Below are 15,991 nucleotides of genomic sequence, written 5' to 3' on the forward strand. Positions count from 1 at the left end.
TCCCCAGCAACGGCCCAGCTTGGCCCTGCATAGTTTCCAGGGCAGGGTGATTCCGAGGGAAATGCGTGTGCAGAACTGGAGTGGTCTGGGATTGTCTGGGCTGGAGAAGGGCTCCCCCCATGGGAAGAAGGGGCCCGTGGCTGGCAGAGCCACCCAGACTGATTGTCCCACCCTGGCCTGTCGGGGTCCAGCCCGCGCTTCAGGAGAGCAGCTCCCTGCTTCCAGCCATGTGGCCTTGAGAGGGTCCCTTCCGCTCTTGTCCTCGGCTGTAGGTCAAGTTTGGATCAGAGGAACCCAGACCCCTTCCAGTTCCAGCCGTCTACGAATGTCATGTTTCTAAAAGAATTCCTCAGGCTGGTCTGTTTCACCCTCCAGGGAGCCGAAAAAGACAGACCCAGGATACCACAGGGACAGCCCCTGCAGGGCCAGCGAGATTCACCCCATCCTCTCTCCTAGCCCCAGTCTCCTCTGGCACAAACTGGGGAGTAGCAGTTCTGGTGCCAGCCCCCGAGTTAATGTGAAGGGCAGTGGGCACAATTGCAGGGGCCTGGCACTGCCACCTGGGCTTCCCCGCAGCCTCCTGCCCGGCAGCAGGTCCAGCTCCTGACAGCCCAGGTGGTGTCTGGGGCAGCCGAGTGCGCGTCGGCCAGGCCTGCTGTGGCAGGTGCTCTGCTCTAAAACCCACGGGGACCCCGCCTTCTTTGTCCACGCCCACACCCCTCCCCCAGCCTTCTGCTCCCAGCCGAGTTCCTGAGGCAGAATCTATTAAGTCCTTCATATTAGCCGGCAAAGGGGGAAACGGCCCTCTTTCATCTTAACTGGAGTGAATTTGCATTAACACCTGGGGAGTTCTGTTTGCCTTGAGAAAGCACATTACTATTCTGAGCTGCACACGCGGCGAAGTATCTGTACAGCTTTTTCGCGAAGTATCGGTACAGCTTTTTTCTCCTCCCCACTTTTTTCCCCTGGAAAGGGGAGAGTGGCTGGGGATGCCAGGGCTCCCCGCTCCACATAGGAAGGTCCCCAGAAACGCCGAGAAGGGGGAGCAGGGAGCAGCTCTCAGGGGGCGCAGGCGTGCCCCACCCTCTGCCCCCTCCAGGAGGCCGTTAGGCTCCAGGGGCCGCCCCCACCCCAGTGCCCTTATTTGCCAAGCTCTGCTGTAACCAGCTCGTACTGGGCGTTGGGTAGAGAGGCCCAGCAAGGCAGCAGTCTGGGACCCGGAGCCCCACCCCGAGGTGCTCCTTAGTCAGGGAAGGGGGCGGGGTGATGCGGATAAATAAGGGGTGGCTCCCGCTAAACTTAAGAGTGTTCGCACCCAGGAACTGTGGGGTCTAGGCGGGGGGTGGTTGGGCATGGTTGTCACGTCTCAGATCTGGAGATGGAGGATCTAAAAGGAGAGAAAAGGGAGGAGGGCACGGGAGGGAACGGTGCACAGGGAAACACCCCCCCTCAGCCCCTCGTGCTTTCAAGTCCTCCAGGAGGCCCAGCTCCTCCTCCCAAACCTGGAAAGGATGTGCACCCCCCTCTCCCCCACTCTGGCCCCCATGGGCCGGGAAGCTGAGAGTCCCATGATGAGCAGGGGAAAAGCAACACCCTCCGACCCCAGGCCACCCCCACCCCACCTCCCGCCTCCTGGCAATCCCAGGTGACGGGGAGGGGAGGAGGATGCAGGGCAGACAGGGGTCCAGGCCCCATCCCCTCTGGGTTGGGGAGCAGGGCAGAGGGAGGGTCCCACGAGGACCGGGGGTGGCACCGCAGGGCTGGTGGGGGACAGTGCTGTTCGGAGGAGAGGGCTTGGCCTTTCGAGCTCCACATTCCTCTTCCGCAGGATCGATTCAGTTCCCAGCCCACCACAGGGTCATCAGGTTCTGAGCCAGCACCTGCCACAGTGAGAGTTTATTAAACAAGGCCTGCTGCTGTGTGGTTATAGCTCTTCACTATTAGCTTGTCCTGATTCAGGTATCAAAGGAGACAGCTCAGGGCAGCAGGGGCCATTGTGAGCAGGGAGGGCTTCTCCCACAGCTCTGCTCCCACTCCTGAGCCCTGGGCAGCTGTGCCCCTCTCCAGACCACCCTGAACTGCCCCCCTCCCATGAAGACAGGGGCAGGATATGACCAGCCACAGAGAACACTCCCTGCCCTGCAGCTGGGGCCCTCACAGGTTGACAGCAGGAGAGGGGCTGGTGGCTGCGAATATCTTTGAGTGGGTGACAGCTGTAGCTGCCTGGGCACAGCCTTTGGGACTTGGGGGGAGTCTGGAGGGTCTGGGAGCCCTGGGCCGGCATCAGCATTCCATGGGCATCCCTGGCCCCTCCGCAGACTGCCCGCCCCCACCCAAGACTGGGTCCATGCCAGGTACCACAGCTACCTCTCTCCAGTGACATTTACCAGCTGGGAAGTGGCCACCGAGACGTGAAATCAGGGCTGGCCTGGGGCTGGCCCACTTCATTAGAGCTGGCTCTACTCCACTGGGTAGGTCGGCACAGGCCAAGCACAGCCCCGCCCTGCCAGCCCTCCAGCTCCTCCCAGCCGGTCCAGCCCCACTGCCTGGCTCAGGGGAGCAGACCCGGCCCCCCACCCCAGCACCGACCCTGTCTGCTCTGGCCAGGCCCTGAGGAGGATGAGATTTACTACAACAGTGATCCATGTTGGCCTTGGCACACCTGGCCAGTCTCTAATCCTCAGCCGTCCCAGCAGGGGCGCGTTCACCACCCTACACACCAGGCCCAGTTCATGGCAGCAGCTCCCGCTTTGGTCCTGGCTGCATCTTGAGGCCGCGTGAGAGCCCTGTGCTGTCACCATCGCTCCCCTGCGGGACAGGAGGAGAGAGAGGCTCGGAGAGGCCACGTGACCTGGAGCTGGGGTGCGAACCCTGTCCTACCTCCGCCTGGGCTGTTCTGCTCCTCAGCTTCCCAGGAGAGGCTGTCCCTCGGGCCCAGCCCAGAGGCGGGTGGGACAGAAGTCCTGCCCTCACGTGATCTGCGTGTGGCCACCGGCCCCCTGAGGGGGCTCAGCAGTGGGGACAAACCCCAGGGGCAGGAATGGTTTGGAAGGGGCTGTCGGGTTGGGGCTGGATTCTGGGAGGGGGGTCCTGGTGCTGGCTCTCACCCCCACAGCAGGGGAGGAGCTGGGGAAGCAGGGTTGAGCTCGGTGCTGTTGGGGGGCACGGGTTCATTCACGAGCCCCCCCGCCAGGCACTCCTCGTTGAGCCTGTCCCTGGGCCGCGGTGTGGCCCTGGCCGCATGGAGCGAGTGCAGGTCTGAGGCGCAGATGTGGGTGCCTCCCTCCTCCTCCTCCCAGCTGGGGGGCCCAGGCAAGTCAGGTCACCCCTCTGAGCTCCAGTTCTCGAAGCTGGAAAACAGGGTCACCGATGTCTGCCTTGGATGACTAAATGAGAACGCACTTGAAGTGCAGACTGTGCCTGGCCCCCAGGGTGCCATCGCTGCCAGGGAGCACACACCACAGCAGAATGCTGTCCGCCACATTCCCAGTGCCTACCATGAGGGATGCAAAACCCAGTCCTGTAACTTCCAGGGTGCGTGGGGCAAAGCATGCGGCCGAAGCCTTCTTGTCTGATTCCCTGGTGCCCAGCGCAGAGCCTGGCCCAGAGTGGGTGCTCAGTACTTAACTGCTGGGTGAATGGGTCTCAGGCGCCCCCATCTGTGAAATGAAGATCTTTTCTTTTTTTTAATATTTATTTATTTACTTAGGCTGCGCTGGGTCTTAGTTGCGCCATGCAAACTCTTAGCTGCTACATGCATGCGGGATCTAGTTCCCCACCCAGGGATCGAACCCAGGACCCCTGCATTGGGAGTGTGGAGTCTTACCCACTGGACCGCCAGGGAAGTCCCTAGAATGAGGCTGTTAATGCCCAAGGATCTCGCCCCACTCCCTAGGCCGTTGTGCAGTTCAGGTGAAATGATGGCTCAGAAAGCGTTTGTTTTGATAATTAATATGCTGAGGAGGAGGGGGAGGGAGGCAGTGACCTCCCAGCAAACTGGGTGAGGGCTGGGAGAGTCCAGGCCACGATGTCCCCCGGCCGCTGGTTGGGTCAACTGAGCTGTACTTACAGTGGGGCCTGGTCGTTACTCAGCCACCCCCACCCCCAGCCCTTCTGTCCCAGAGGAGCATCCATCAACATCTCCTTCGCCCTGTTGGCCCAGACAGTTAGGCAGTTCTGCCTGAATCCAATGGCCCTGCCACTCAAAGACACCATCACTGCTTCGCCCCTCCTCCGCCAGGGGCCGGACTGGGGGTCGGGGGTAGGAGTTGGGGGTGCGAGGCAAGCATAGTACCTCATCTCTGTGAATCCTCTCCTCTTCTGGGTCAGGGGGCACTGCTGTGTCCCCATTTTACAGACGAGGACATTGGCTCCCAGAGGCCAGAGACTTGCCCAAGGTCACACCCTGGAGCTGTCACTCAAATGCAGATTGGGGTCCCCACTTTTTACTTCTGCCGCCCTTATCCAGGCCTCAGTCTCCCCTGTGCTAAGAGAGCTGCAGACTTCCTGCAGGCTCCAGCCCCGCCAAGCCTGCTCACCCCATCCCAGCATCCCAGGGACAGCGTGATGGATGAGGGTCCCGTGGAGGGGCAGGTGCAACACGCCCACACACCTGCGGGCTGACCGTTGGGTGATGGATCTCTTCCTCCTCTCCCCTCCCCAGGGGCTCGGCTCCATCTGGTCAGGCGCCACGCCAGCCTGATGGATGGGCCACCCGCCGGGCCACCCTCGCTGTCGCTGCCACCCGCATCCTCGTAGCTGTGCTCCAGGGTCAGGAGGGCGGCTCCGCAGCCCCTCATTCAACAAACACATGTTTATCAAGGGCCCACTATGTGCTGGAACACAGAGCAGGCAAGACAGATTAGGAAACCAGTTGTCACCCTCCAGTGTAACAAGTGTGGTCACAGGGCAAATAGAGGGCAGTTGTGAAAGCCAGAGGAGGCCTCTGACTCGAGGGACCAGGGTGATGGGTCTGACTAGGGCAGAAGGAGCAGCTTGTACAAAGGGCCAGAAGTGAGAAAAGCAAGGGATGGTCCCACAGCTGTGACAGGTTCAGAATGACTGAGGCACGGAGACGGGATGGGGCGGGGGCCCAGGGAGGCTGGGGGCTTGGGCGAGGCCAGCTTGGGCTCGCCTCTGGATGAGGGGGAGCCAGAGCCAGGTTGGCGCTTCAAAAAAACCCCACTGCTCCTGGGGGAGGGCGGCCTGCCGAGGGTCTGTAGAAATTCAGGAGCAGAAGCAGGCCCTGGCAGGTGGGACTGGAGGGGGCAGCAAAGGGGAGGGAGTGAAAGATTCTGGAGCCAATAGTGGTCAGTGGCAGAAGCCATGGGGATGATCGCGTTAGCCCCATTTTATAGATGAGGAAACCAAGCCTTGGAGACGGGGCAAGACCTGCCCAAGGTCACACAGAGAGGGAGAAGCAGAGCTGGGCTGGGGGCGAGGTTGTGTGGGAGCCACTGGCCCCTTGAGCCCTGGCATCTGAGCCTCGACCCCAGTCTCAGCCTGGCTTGGTGAGGGAGTCCAAGGGCAGCCCCCACCGGCATGGGCACCAACTTATTCAGGGAGGCAGCTGTCCCCTTCGTGCTGCCACGGACAGGAGCCAGGCAAGAAATATCGCATCATTAAAATGACAAATCCCTTCACTAACTGAACTGGAAGGCCTGCCTCCCTGCCTCATATCCCTCAGCCCCCTCCTCCCCCGCCCTGGGCTCATCACCCCTCCCAGACCGGCAGGAGAGCATGGCGGGACCACTGCCTCGCCCCTGAGATGACCTTGGGTCTCCAGCCCTCCAGCAGGGACCCGGGAGGAGGGGTCCTCTCCATTCTACAAGTGGGGAAATAGAGGCTCGGAGAGGGGACGAGACCCTCCAGCAGGGGCTTCCTCCTCTGCAAGGGTCCCGGCTGTCAGGCGCCCCCACCCCACCCCGACTTAGCAGCAGGGACTCCCCAGGTGACCTCAAAGGCCACATCACACCCTGGGGTTCTGCTCAGAAGAAAGAGTCCAAATTAAGACTCACATTCCCCAGTGCTACCGTGATCTGCTGCAGAGCCTTTCCCATCCCTTACCTTGAGGGGTACACTTTCTTGCCTGAGCCCTACCTTGTGAGGAGGATGGGGCAAGGGTGGTTCTCCTGGATTTACAGGCAGGAACCCTGGGGCCTTAGGCAGGCTGCTGCCCTCAGTTTCCCCATCTGACAATTACTTTGGACCAAAGCTGAGGCCAAATTGTGCGGGGCCTGGTGGGTGCCGAGTGAACATCTGTCTCTCCCCATGCCCACCTGTGTGCTCCCACACCTCATCCATGCCTGCGTGTCCAGAGAGGCCCACACATGCAAAGTGCCTTGCACACCCAGACATGTGTGATGTGGGCCCCAGCCCTGGGTTCTAGGGGCCCAGGTGCTCAGACCCCTGCATATGCCTATCCCCCCTGGCACACACGTGTGCACACACACTTGTCTACAGACGCACATGCACAGGCCCACACCCCTCATGCATCCAGCAGACCTGTCCAAGAACATCTGTGTCACGTATCCACAGCCGTCGGGAGCCCCACATGGAATCCGGGCTCCTCTGGGGAGCAGGGAGTGAACAGATGCCGGGAGATGCCGCCTGGCTCCACAGGCAGCCTGGTTCCCAGAATGACCCCCCCACACTCCCCAGCCCTCCTCCAGGCCCAGCCAGCAAGGACGCGCCGTCCGTCCGCCCAGTGTCCTGGTCTCCTTGGATGCAGACAGATCCCACGGAGGCGTCTGGTGCATCCTGACTCGGCCGCAGCAACTGCACCAGCCCTCCCGGCCCCCTTCCCTGTGCCCAGCGCTGCCCAGCGCTGTCCTGCCCGTCCTTCCCCACCTGCTGGGCAGCGGCACCAGCCCCTCGCGCCCCACCCTCCTGGGGTGGAGAGGCGACTTCTTTCAGGAATCACCATGAGGGGTCTCCCAAGCCCTCCCACCTGACCTTGGGCAGGTCCTGCCTCCTTCAAGACCTCAGTTTTCCCCTCTGGAAAATCGGAGGGAGGTTGAACTAGAAACTTGCCAAGGTCTTCTACGTCTCTGGCTGCGCGATTCTCCCAAAGGCCAGGAGAGGGAAGGTGGGGGAGGGGGTCAGGGGGAGACACAGGGAGGAGGAAGCGGACTTTTAGGGATAGCCCCTCCCTGGCCCAGCACCAGGCCTAACAGGGTTGGGAGTGGGAGCGCCCCTGAGCCCGGGGGCTGTGCGTGGTGAGCATCCTCTCAGGTAATCCTCCCTGCCGCCTCCCAGTGGGTGCTTCATTGCCATTTTACAGAGGCAGAAACTGAGGCCTGGAGAGATGCCAGGAGGAGCCAAGAGCCCCCCAGCTCCCTGCACTTCCCCACACCGAGGGCCACAGTGTGAGCGCCACGCGGGAGACAGCTCCCTCCGCACTCGATGTCCTGCCCGAGGTCAGGGAGGGTGGCATTCCGGGAATGGCTTTCTCCAGAGCCAGGCGCCTCCCCACTGCCCGCTCCCGCTCTGGCTCTGAGCCCACCCCTCGGCACTGCCCATCCATCTGCTGTCGCCTCCTGGCAGGGCCACTGGGCCATACACCACCCAACGAAGAAGCCTGAGGCAGCCTGGCCAGGCAGGTGGGCTGGCACTCGCCCTGGAGGGACCCACCCTGGTGCTGATGGTGGGGTTTCGGTCACTGACTCTTGCCTGTGAACAGGGAGCTGGGGCCAGCAGAGGAGGGGTCTCCTTGGAGTCCCAAAGCCCACCACAGAGGTAGCCGATTCCTGCGGGAGGAGCACAAAAGAGGCAGTTGAAGGCCATGGGGTGACCCGAAAGGGAGTGTGGGTCAGGCTGATGACCGTGCAAGTGGAGGGAACCGAGGTGGAGCACTTGGCAGGAGGATGGAGAGTTTTATCTCCCCAGCCCCCATCTGCCGAGTAATTTGCTGATGTAGGTCGCTGGGGCACTGCTCCTTATGGAGCCATGCTGGGGGGTGGGGAGCCAGAGGGAAGGCTCACAGTTGCGGGGGTCTCAGTCACCACCCCACCCCATGTCAGCCTCCTGGCCCCCTCAACCTGCACAACACACCCCCACACAACCTGCCTTCACCTCCCAGGGCTGCCTCGGTAGGGAGCCTCCAACTTTGCATTCATTCATTCATTTATTCATTCATTCAACAACTATGTATGAGCATCTGCTCTATGTCACAACACTAGGGATGCAGCCGTGAACAAAATCCAGCAACAGGCAAGAAAAGAAAGTCCACGGTGTGTTACGTTGTGGTAAGCGCAAGCCAGGACAATAAAGCAGGGCAGTGGGAGAACAGGTGTGGTTTGTCTTTTGCTTTGTTTTTTTTAAGCAAGTGTGTGGCCAAGGAAAGCCCATCAGGAAGGTGACTTTTGAGTAAAGACCTGAAGGAGTGAGCGATGAAGATGTCTAGGGGGAGAGCATTTCTAGCAGACAACACAGCAAGTGCAAAGGCCCTGGGGCAGGAGTGTGCCTGGCACTCTGCCAGGTGAGGCAGCTGGAGCAGGTAAGCAAGGGGAAGAGTTGAGGGCAGAGAGGTGAGGAGAGAGGTACACTGTGCTCCCTTAGAAGAAGGTGGAGGGAACCACGCCTAGGTTAGGAAAGTGACCAGTGGTAGTTTAGCGGACCAATGGGAGGGCCTAACATTGGACAGAGGCCCTCTGTCCATGGTCTGTCTGTCCTCCCTCCCTCCCTTTTCTTTTTTCTCTTTCTTTCCTTCATTAATTAATCCAGAAAATGTTTATTGAGCGCCAGGAATCGTTGTAGCCTCTTGTGAACTCAATCCAAAGGATTCTTCACCCTGCCCCCCTGACAAGACACCTCACAACGTCTGCCCCGCATGCCTGGGGTGGGCCTGGACCGCCCCCCCTCACCCCCTCTCTATGCTCCAGATGTCAGCCTGTGTGTCCCTCACACAGGTGCAGAATGGCAGCGATGTGTGTGCAGAAAAGCCACCAAATGCCGGTTTCCAGGGCTGGTGAGTCTCAGACACACATATGAGGCCAGAGTGGAGCACACACAGGCTGTCCCCTCCCCTCCCTGGGCCTCAGTTTCCCCATCTGGGAACTGAACAGGGAGAGAGGACCTAAGACCTCTTTCTGATTCCCCAGAGCCCTGGGAGCACAGGGAGGGGCTGGGCTTGAGGGAGCCCCTATACCCCGTTCTAATAGGGAACTGAGCTTTGAACTTACAGGTCCCCTCGTGTCGTGCTTGCCAAGGCCTCCTCCTCTCCTCTCGACACGATGGAACCCCAGGTCTGAGAGGGGCATGTGTAGACCCTGGCTGCCCCCGCCCCACTCAGCTGCCCCAGGAGCCCTGCTTGGAAGGAGCGGGAGAAGAGCAGGAGGTCACAGTGGTGACCCAATGCCAGCCAGGAAAGGGCCCCCCCAACCTGCTGCTCGCTGGCCCTGGCCCTGCATGGCCCCCCATTTCACCCTGGCCCTCCATAGCTCTTCTAATTACATAGCCATAAAGCACAAATCTCTAACAATCCAATTAGTAACGCCATTACTGCTCTGTCCAGGATTAAAATTACCAATTAAACTGCTGTCGATTTTATCATCACTTAGGCTCGACACAACCAGGGCACTTCAGGCCACAGAGGCCCATTAGCGGCCCCTTGAGTGGCGTCTGACCAGGCCAGGGCTGGGGGCCTAACTCAGCAGCTCAGAAGGAAGTCCCTCCACCCACCACCCCTGGCGTCCTAGTGCCCTGTCCCCCAACATCAGGGACTCCAAAAGATCATAGCCCTGTTCCCTACGGAATCAGAAGCGGGCAGGGGAGGAGGGACTTCGGCAAAACCAGCCTCTACCTGGGCAGCACCTCCAGTCTGCGCCTCCCCCACGTTCTCCTCATCAGACTCACCGTTTCATGGCCCCGTGTTTCAGTGCCAGGCCAACCTGCACAGCTGAGTCCCAGGACGAGGGGCCGTAAGCACTCATCTGAAAGTCTGGCCCCCACATCCCCTGCCCCCTCTCTCTGCTACCACAGTGCCCTCTGCCCACAGCCTCGAGGTGCCATCCTTACACGGTATCCCCACTGTGCTGGGGGCACCACTCTGATGAGCTACTCACAGATCAGCACTGTCCATCTCCCAGGTGACAAGCAGGTGCTCCTTTGGGGGACCCTCAGTGACTTGTCTCGGCACAGGGGAGATCTTGGAGCACAAAGCCAGAGGCCAGGGAATAGGCAAGTGCTTGCCCTGCCTGGAGGTGGGGGGAGTGAGCTCCCCGTCCCTGGAGGTGTGCAAACACAGGCAGCACCCAGGCCCCATGGTGGCAGGTGGAGGCAGAAGCTCACACATGGAGAAAGGTAAATGTTAGGCTGGATGATTGAAGCCAGGTAAGTAATTTGCTTCTCCTGAGAAAGAATATGAGATGTTAGGATCTGAGAACCCCCTTGGGAGGGCCAGAGGGTTCAGTTGTCTGATCTCCAGCCCTTGCCCTGGGGGTGCTTCCACAACAGGGGAGGGGCAGGGGCAGAGGAGGGGAGGGGGAAGGGCCCGGGCAGCTGGAGACAGGGAGGTAGGCACCAGCTTGAGAACTCAGCCTGGTGTGCTAAAGGCTGCCGGTCCCCGGCACCGCAGTGACCCCTCTGAGACACCACAGGAGCAGTGACGGCGAATGTTTGTGCTCTGCCCTGGACCCCCGGCTCAGTGCCTTCCCTGTCATCCTCGTCCTGCGCTCATCCTGAGAAATGGGTACCCTTATTCCCAGGTGAGGCACCAAGACTCTGAAGTCCAACAACTTGCCTGAGGTCACACTGTTTCTCTCTCAGGTCTGATCCCAGGGGACATGTCGTGTGCCAGATGAGGCTGCAGAGCCCACCCGCAAGGTCTGCACATTTCAGCACCTGTGCAGCTCCTTGTTCAAATGGAAGCTTATGCACAAGCTCTTTATGTCACACAAAGAAATGCAGAAAAGGAGAGGCACCCTCGTCCCACTCCAGAGATGGCCAGAGCCTGCAAGGAGAGGCAACCTCCTCCCACCCACACCCTTGGCTGGTGCACGGGCCGGCAGGACTTGAGGCCTCTTCTGGAGGAGCGGCTGCCCTGGGCAAATCGGTCAAGCATCTCATCAGAGGCGACAGACTGAGGCAGGGATCTGGGAGCCCAGAGCAATTAGAAGCTGCCTTGCGCCTGTCTTCTGCCAGCTGCCACAGCTGTCACTCAGGAAGTGGGCCTGGAGCAGGGGCTGGGCCCCTGATGCCCCAGCCAGTCAGCAGCCTGCCCAAAGGGGGAGACCGAGGCCCAAAGGGGACCAGGGGCGGGGATCGCTGTCATTTCCTGGGATGGACACCACCAAGTTCTTCTCGCCCTTGCCCAGGCTCAGTTTCCCCGACCAAGCCTTCTTCCCTGGAGCAGTGGTTCTAACCCTTGGAAGCTCCTGGGAAGCTTTTTAAAAGTGCCCTTGCCCAGGCCCCAGCCAAGCCGACTCTCTGGGGTGGGGGGGCCTGGGTGAGTGCCTGAGTCTGTCTCTCCCAGGCCAGGTTTTTCTCACTTATTGACATCAAACCCTGCCGCAAGGACTAGAAGCTTCTCTGCTCCTATGGCCATGCCTCCCTCTGCCTTCCAGACCATTTCTGGGCCCAGGGTAGTATGAGAGCCAGAAAGGGAGGCTCTAAAGGTCCGGCCTCTCAGCAACATCTCCCAGCACTGTGTGTGCCAGGGACAGAGGTACCAGGCACTGTCACCTTTGTCATCTCATCAGATCCCAGCAACCCTGGTTGGGTAGTGGTAGAGTCAACCCTATCTTACAGAGGAGGAAACTGAGGCAGGACTGGGTGTCACACCCAGGGCACAGAACTGGTAACAGCAGCCGGGTTTCATGCCAGCCACAATGGACTCCAAGTTCAGTGCTCTTTTTCTACCACCAAGCTGATTCTCAAGGAGTAACAAATTTAAGGACTTGTCCCTTTCACCCTGTTTCCCTCTCATGGACTCTGCCTCCTGCTCTGTCCTGTCTACCCCTGTCACCTGTGGGAGCTGGGCAACTAAGGGCTCAGAGAGGGTGCTCAGGGGAAGGCAAGATCAGAGCAGACAGGGGCCTCTGGGTCCTGGCCCGCACCCCTCACGGCTGGGTCTGCCTCTGCAGGTCTATAAATTCCATTATTCATCAAGTGACTGTGTGAGTTTTCCCGGATGATGAATATTTTATTCATCTCCACACACTGTCCCCAGCGGGTTCTTGGAACAATATTGTTCCCTAGCCAAGGATCAGAGGCCAGAGCCTCTGCCCTCCCTGGATGTGCCCTTCCCCCACCAGCACCTCCCTGCCTCCCCCAGCAGTCCCCAAGTTTGGGCAGGGCTGCGGTCAGCGGCCCCAGCAAAGCCTTGAGCTTGGTGCTTGCCCTCCCTCCATTTTGATATCCTCTTCTGGATAATGGGTTCATGTATTGCCTGTCAGGCCCTCCCGGATCCTTCCACACCTTTACCCAGTATGGCTTGGCCCTGGGCTCTGCCAGTAGCTCTCCCTGGTGCTGAATGTGGGTGGCGACAGGATGCTGGGGAACATGCTGGTTTTGAGATGAGAGGGCTCCAGTCTCTGGCAGGGAGGCAGCCAGCCTCTGGACAGGGTAGTCCCCACTTCTCTCCTCTTGCCTCCCTGCCACTTGGTGGATTCTCCCAGAGTCACAGATGGGGCACCTCTCCTCGGGTTTCCGGCACCCTGAGACAAGGACTAGTGGGGGAAGTCTGTGGAGACCCCTCTCTGGAGGGCCCACGAGTCTCCTGGTGGCACCCCAGGGAGTGCAGTGTGATGGCAGCGGCACCTTCCCCAGATGGGGGAGTGACAGACACAATTCACACCCTGTGATCTCACCATCTGCTCCCCTGTGACGTGCAGAGGAGAGGACGGGGCTGCAACGCCGAAGGGCGGGTGGGCTGGTGTGTGATCCTTCGTTCATTCATTCATTCTCTCATTCATTCTTTCAGCAGATGTTCATCCAGCCCCTGCCACTTTCCCAAGCCCAGCCCAGTCCTGTGCCAGGCGCTCGGATCTGGGAGGTGCAGACCCGGACCCTGCCCTCCAGAGCTGAGTGGGGTCCTCACACATCTCTGAGCTTTTGCCCACCCTTGCTCCTCCTCCTGGAGTTCCCTTGACTCATAGTAAGAGCCACCATGTTCCGTGCCTGAGCACTTCGTGTGCAGGAACTAAGCATTCACTCTGGGGGCTGGATGTGTTCCTATTTAACAGGTGAGTAAGCTGAGGTTCAGAGACACCCAAAGGCACATGTCCAGCTTTGGGTTCTCCATGCAGAGCTCTTACTGCTCATGGCACTGCCTCCTCAACCGAAAGCCCTGTTTCCATGTCCTTCCTCTGTAAAAACTGCTCCCCCCGCCACCTGCCCTTCAGCAGGCAATGAGCTTCGGCCTTAACCATGCTGCCCAGCCCTCTGGCGCTTGCTCTGTGAGCCCCAGGTACAAGCAACTCCCCCTCATCCTCTGACTCCCAGCCTGGCTTGCTCGCAGGACCTAGCACCCAGGGGCTGCCCACCGGAGGGCCGAGGAGGTCGATGAAGGTTCCCAGAGGAGGTGGCGTTCCTCTGACCCTGGAAGGGCAGGGAGAGAGCAGCATGGCCCAGAGCCTGGATTCCCATCCCACCCCTACCCAGCTCCTGCCTTGAGCTTGAACCCCCGCTCTATCTCATAACTCTGCATGACCAACCTGGTCCCTTCAGCTCCCTGAATGGGGTTGCCCTTGACCGTGAGTGGGGTGTGGCCAAACTGCCTTCAGAGTCTTAGGGGACTCTGTGCAGGTCATATGCACAGCCCAGGTGTAGCCCAGGTGCAGCTGGTGGCGTGTGGAAGCTCCCTGGACACACAGCCAGCTCCATGGGCCTCCATAAATATGCCTGAGGTCAAGAAGGGCCCAAGCAGTGGGGTGCACCACGACCTTGGTGCTATAAACCTGGAGGGTCCTGTCCCTTTGGCCTGGTGGGAGCCTGTCCCAGGGAGCAGCCTGGTCACAAGATGGTCACAGACCAAGGCTGAGGCCAGGAGGAGGGCCCATGTCTTAGCAGACACCCACACCTTCCCTCAGCACAGACCTTCAGGTAGTGCTAGTCAGGCCCACACAATTGATTTTTGCTTGATTTACTCGGGGACTGTTTCCGCCCGTCCTTTGAAGATTCTCTGCCTGGACAGCACGGCGGGAGCCACAGGGGATGCAACGGGAGCTCCATCTGGCGAGCGCCAACATGCTGTGTGGCAGCCTCTTGGAAAGTCACCAGGAGCTGGGTTTCCCACCAGCCCCTCAGCAGGTCCCAGCCCACCTTCCCTAGACGTGGGGGTCCTGATTTAGAACTGGCTAGCCACTCAGTAAACACCAAAGGATTGAGCTGCTGTCATTCACACTCCCCATCAGTACGTTGCAGCTATAATTATTATTATTACATATTCCTTGGGGTGATTTTTATGCTAATAGTAAACTCCCAAGAGACACAGGGAGGCCCTGCCAGGCAGCTTTCATATGTTACATCTCTTCAGCTTCACATTGCCTGGGAGGTAGCACTGCCACCCTCACTTCACGAGGGAAACTGAGGCCCCAGGTGGTTACGGGAGGTGACTAAGTTTCCACAGCAGCAGCCCCAGGTCTGTCTGGCTCCGAGGTCCAGGTTCTTTCTTCCCCATTCCTCTGCTCCAGCAGAAGACCCAAGGGAGCTCAAAGCACTCAGTTCTAAGGGTGGAATGTCAGACCCGGGACTGGTGGGCTAGGAGGGCTTCGGGAGGGGCTTTTCTGGGGCCTCACACAGCCCCCAGCCCCAGGTCCTAATGGGCACCCAGCTGGCCCATAGCGGCTGGGGAGACAGACAGACAAACAGCTGGGGTCCTTCCTGGCTTCTCTGCAGGTTGTAGATGCTGCTGGGAGCCGTGTCCACAGCCAAGTCTAAGAAGTGCTAGGGCCCAGGCCTGGCCCAGCCCAGCTCAGCCAAGGCTGGCATCTCTCCCTGAGCCCCTCTCCCCAGGCCACGAGACAGGGCTGTGATTAATCAGCGACAAAAGCAGAAAAATGTAATCAGCCTGGGAAGGGCCGGGCCGCAGAGGGCCGTGGCAGTCAGCTCTCCCCTGGGGCCGAGGGCTGATTGGACCAAAGAGGGCAGGGAGGTGGTTCCCATGGGGCCTCAAGGGGCGGGGTCCGCAGCTGGGGCCATGGCGAGGCCAGAGGGTCAATCCCTCCTTCATAAATATGCATGGACGTCTGCGAACACAGGCCCACACCCAGGGGTCGCACACTGCCCCCCACCTGCCCATGGGTTCCTGCCCTCCCCTCCCAGCTTACAACCTTGGCACACACAGGTGTCCACACACACTCCCAACATGCGTTCATCTGCGTGTGGACTCGAAAACACATGTACACACCCTCATGGATAACGGATACATGCACAGGCATACTGCTCCCACGAACACCTGACCCCTCTCTCCACGCGCACACAAGCTCTGGGGCCTGGGAGAGCCCTGCACAAGTATTAGGTCTAACCTGGAGCTATGTGAACTGACAAAGCCTCACACCAGTCCCTACAGGCACCCAGCCACCTCTGTGGCCTGGCTCCCTCTCTGCAGGCTGAGCAGTGGTGAGGGCTTGGGAAGGAGGCTCCACTGTTGGAGGCAAGGTCAGATGCGCGGTCTCAGCCACAGGTCAGGGAAGCCTGCCCCAGAGCTGTCCCCAGCTCCTGCCTGCCGGCCCTGCCCCATGACCTTGGTCAACGCCCTTCTCTCTCAGCCTCAGTTTCCCCACTTTGGAGCCTCTCCTGGCGCCAACACTGTGTGATTCTCTTCGAGGACCCAGGCGCCTGGGGCAGACCTCCCCTCGCTGCCAGTTATCTGGTCCTCAGTTCCTAGCTCTCTGTTCATGGGGGTGGGGGCCAGCCAAGGGGCTGGAAGGGCCCCACCCCCACCTTAATTTAATCCTGGTGGCTGCGGACTTGGTTTGTATGGGCGCTGGGGGGGCAAGTTATCTTCCTCAGGGAGAAAGGGGAGCCCAGGGCAAAGGGGAGAAGGAAT

General features: G+C 60.0%; 1 protein-coding gene across 1 annotated transcript in view; it reads left to right on the top strand.

Moving 5' to 3' along the window:
* Nucleotides 1-3,498: 3,498 nt before the first annotated feature.
* CABP7 (calcium binding protein 7) overlaps nucleotides 3,499-15,991 on the top strand; it is a 22,981-nt gene continuing 10,488 nt past the window's right edge. Inside the window, exons 1-5 of the mRNA XM_024767947.1 lie at nucleotides 3,499-3,608; nucleotides 4,123-4,261; nucleotides 8,883-8,968; nucleotides 9,982-10,088; nucleotides 11,867-11,917. Coding sequence (XP_024623715.1) covers nucleotides 3,499-3,608; nucleotides 4,123-4,261; nucleotides 8,883-8,968; nucleotides 9,982-10,088; nucleotides 11,867-11,917 — 493 coding nt within the window. The remainder of the gene's footprint in view (nucleotides 3,609-4,122; nucleotides 4,262-8,882; nucleotides 8,969-9,981; nucleotides 10,089-11,866; nucleotides 11,918-15,991) is intronic.

The sequence above is a fragment of the Neophocaena asiaeorientalis genome, unplaced genomic scaffold (genome assembly GCF_003031525.2).
Source record: "Neophocaena asiaeorientalis asiaeorientalis breed wild unplaced genomic scaffold, Neophocaena_asiaeorientalis_V1.1 scaffold828, whole genome shotgun sequence".
NCBI classification, from domain to species: Eukaryota; Metazoa; Chordata; class Mammalia; order Artiodactyla; family Phocoenidae; genus Neophocaena; species Neophocaena asiaeorientalis.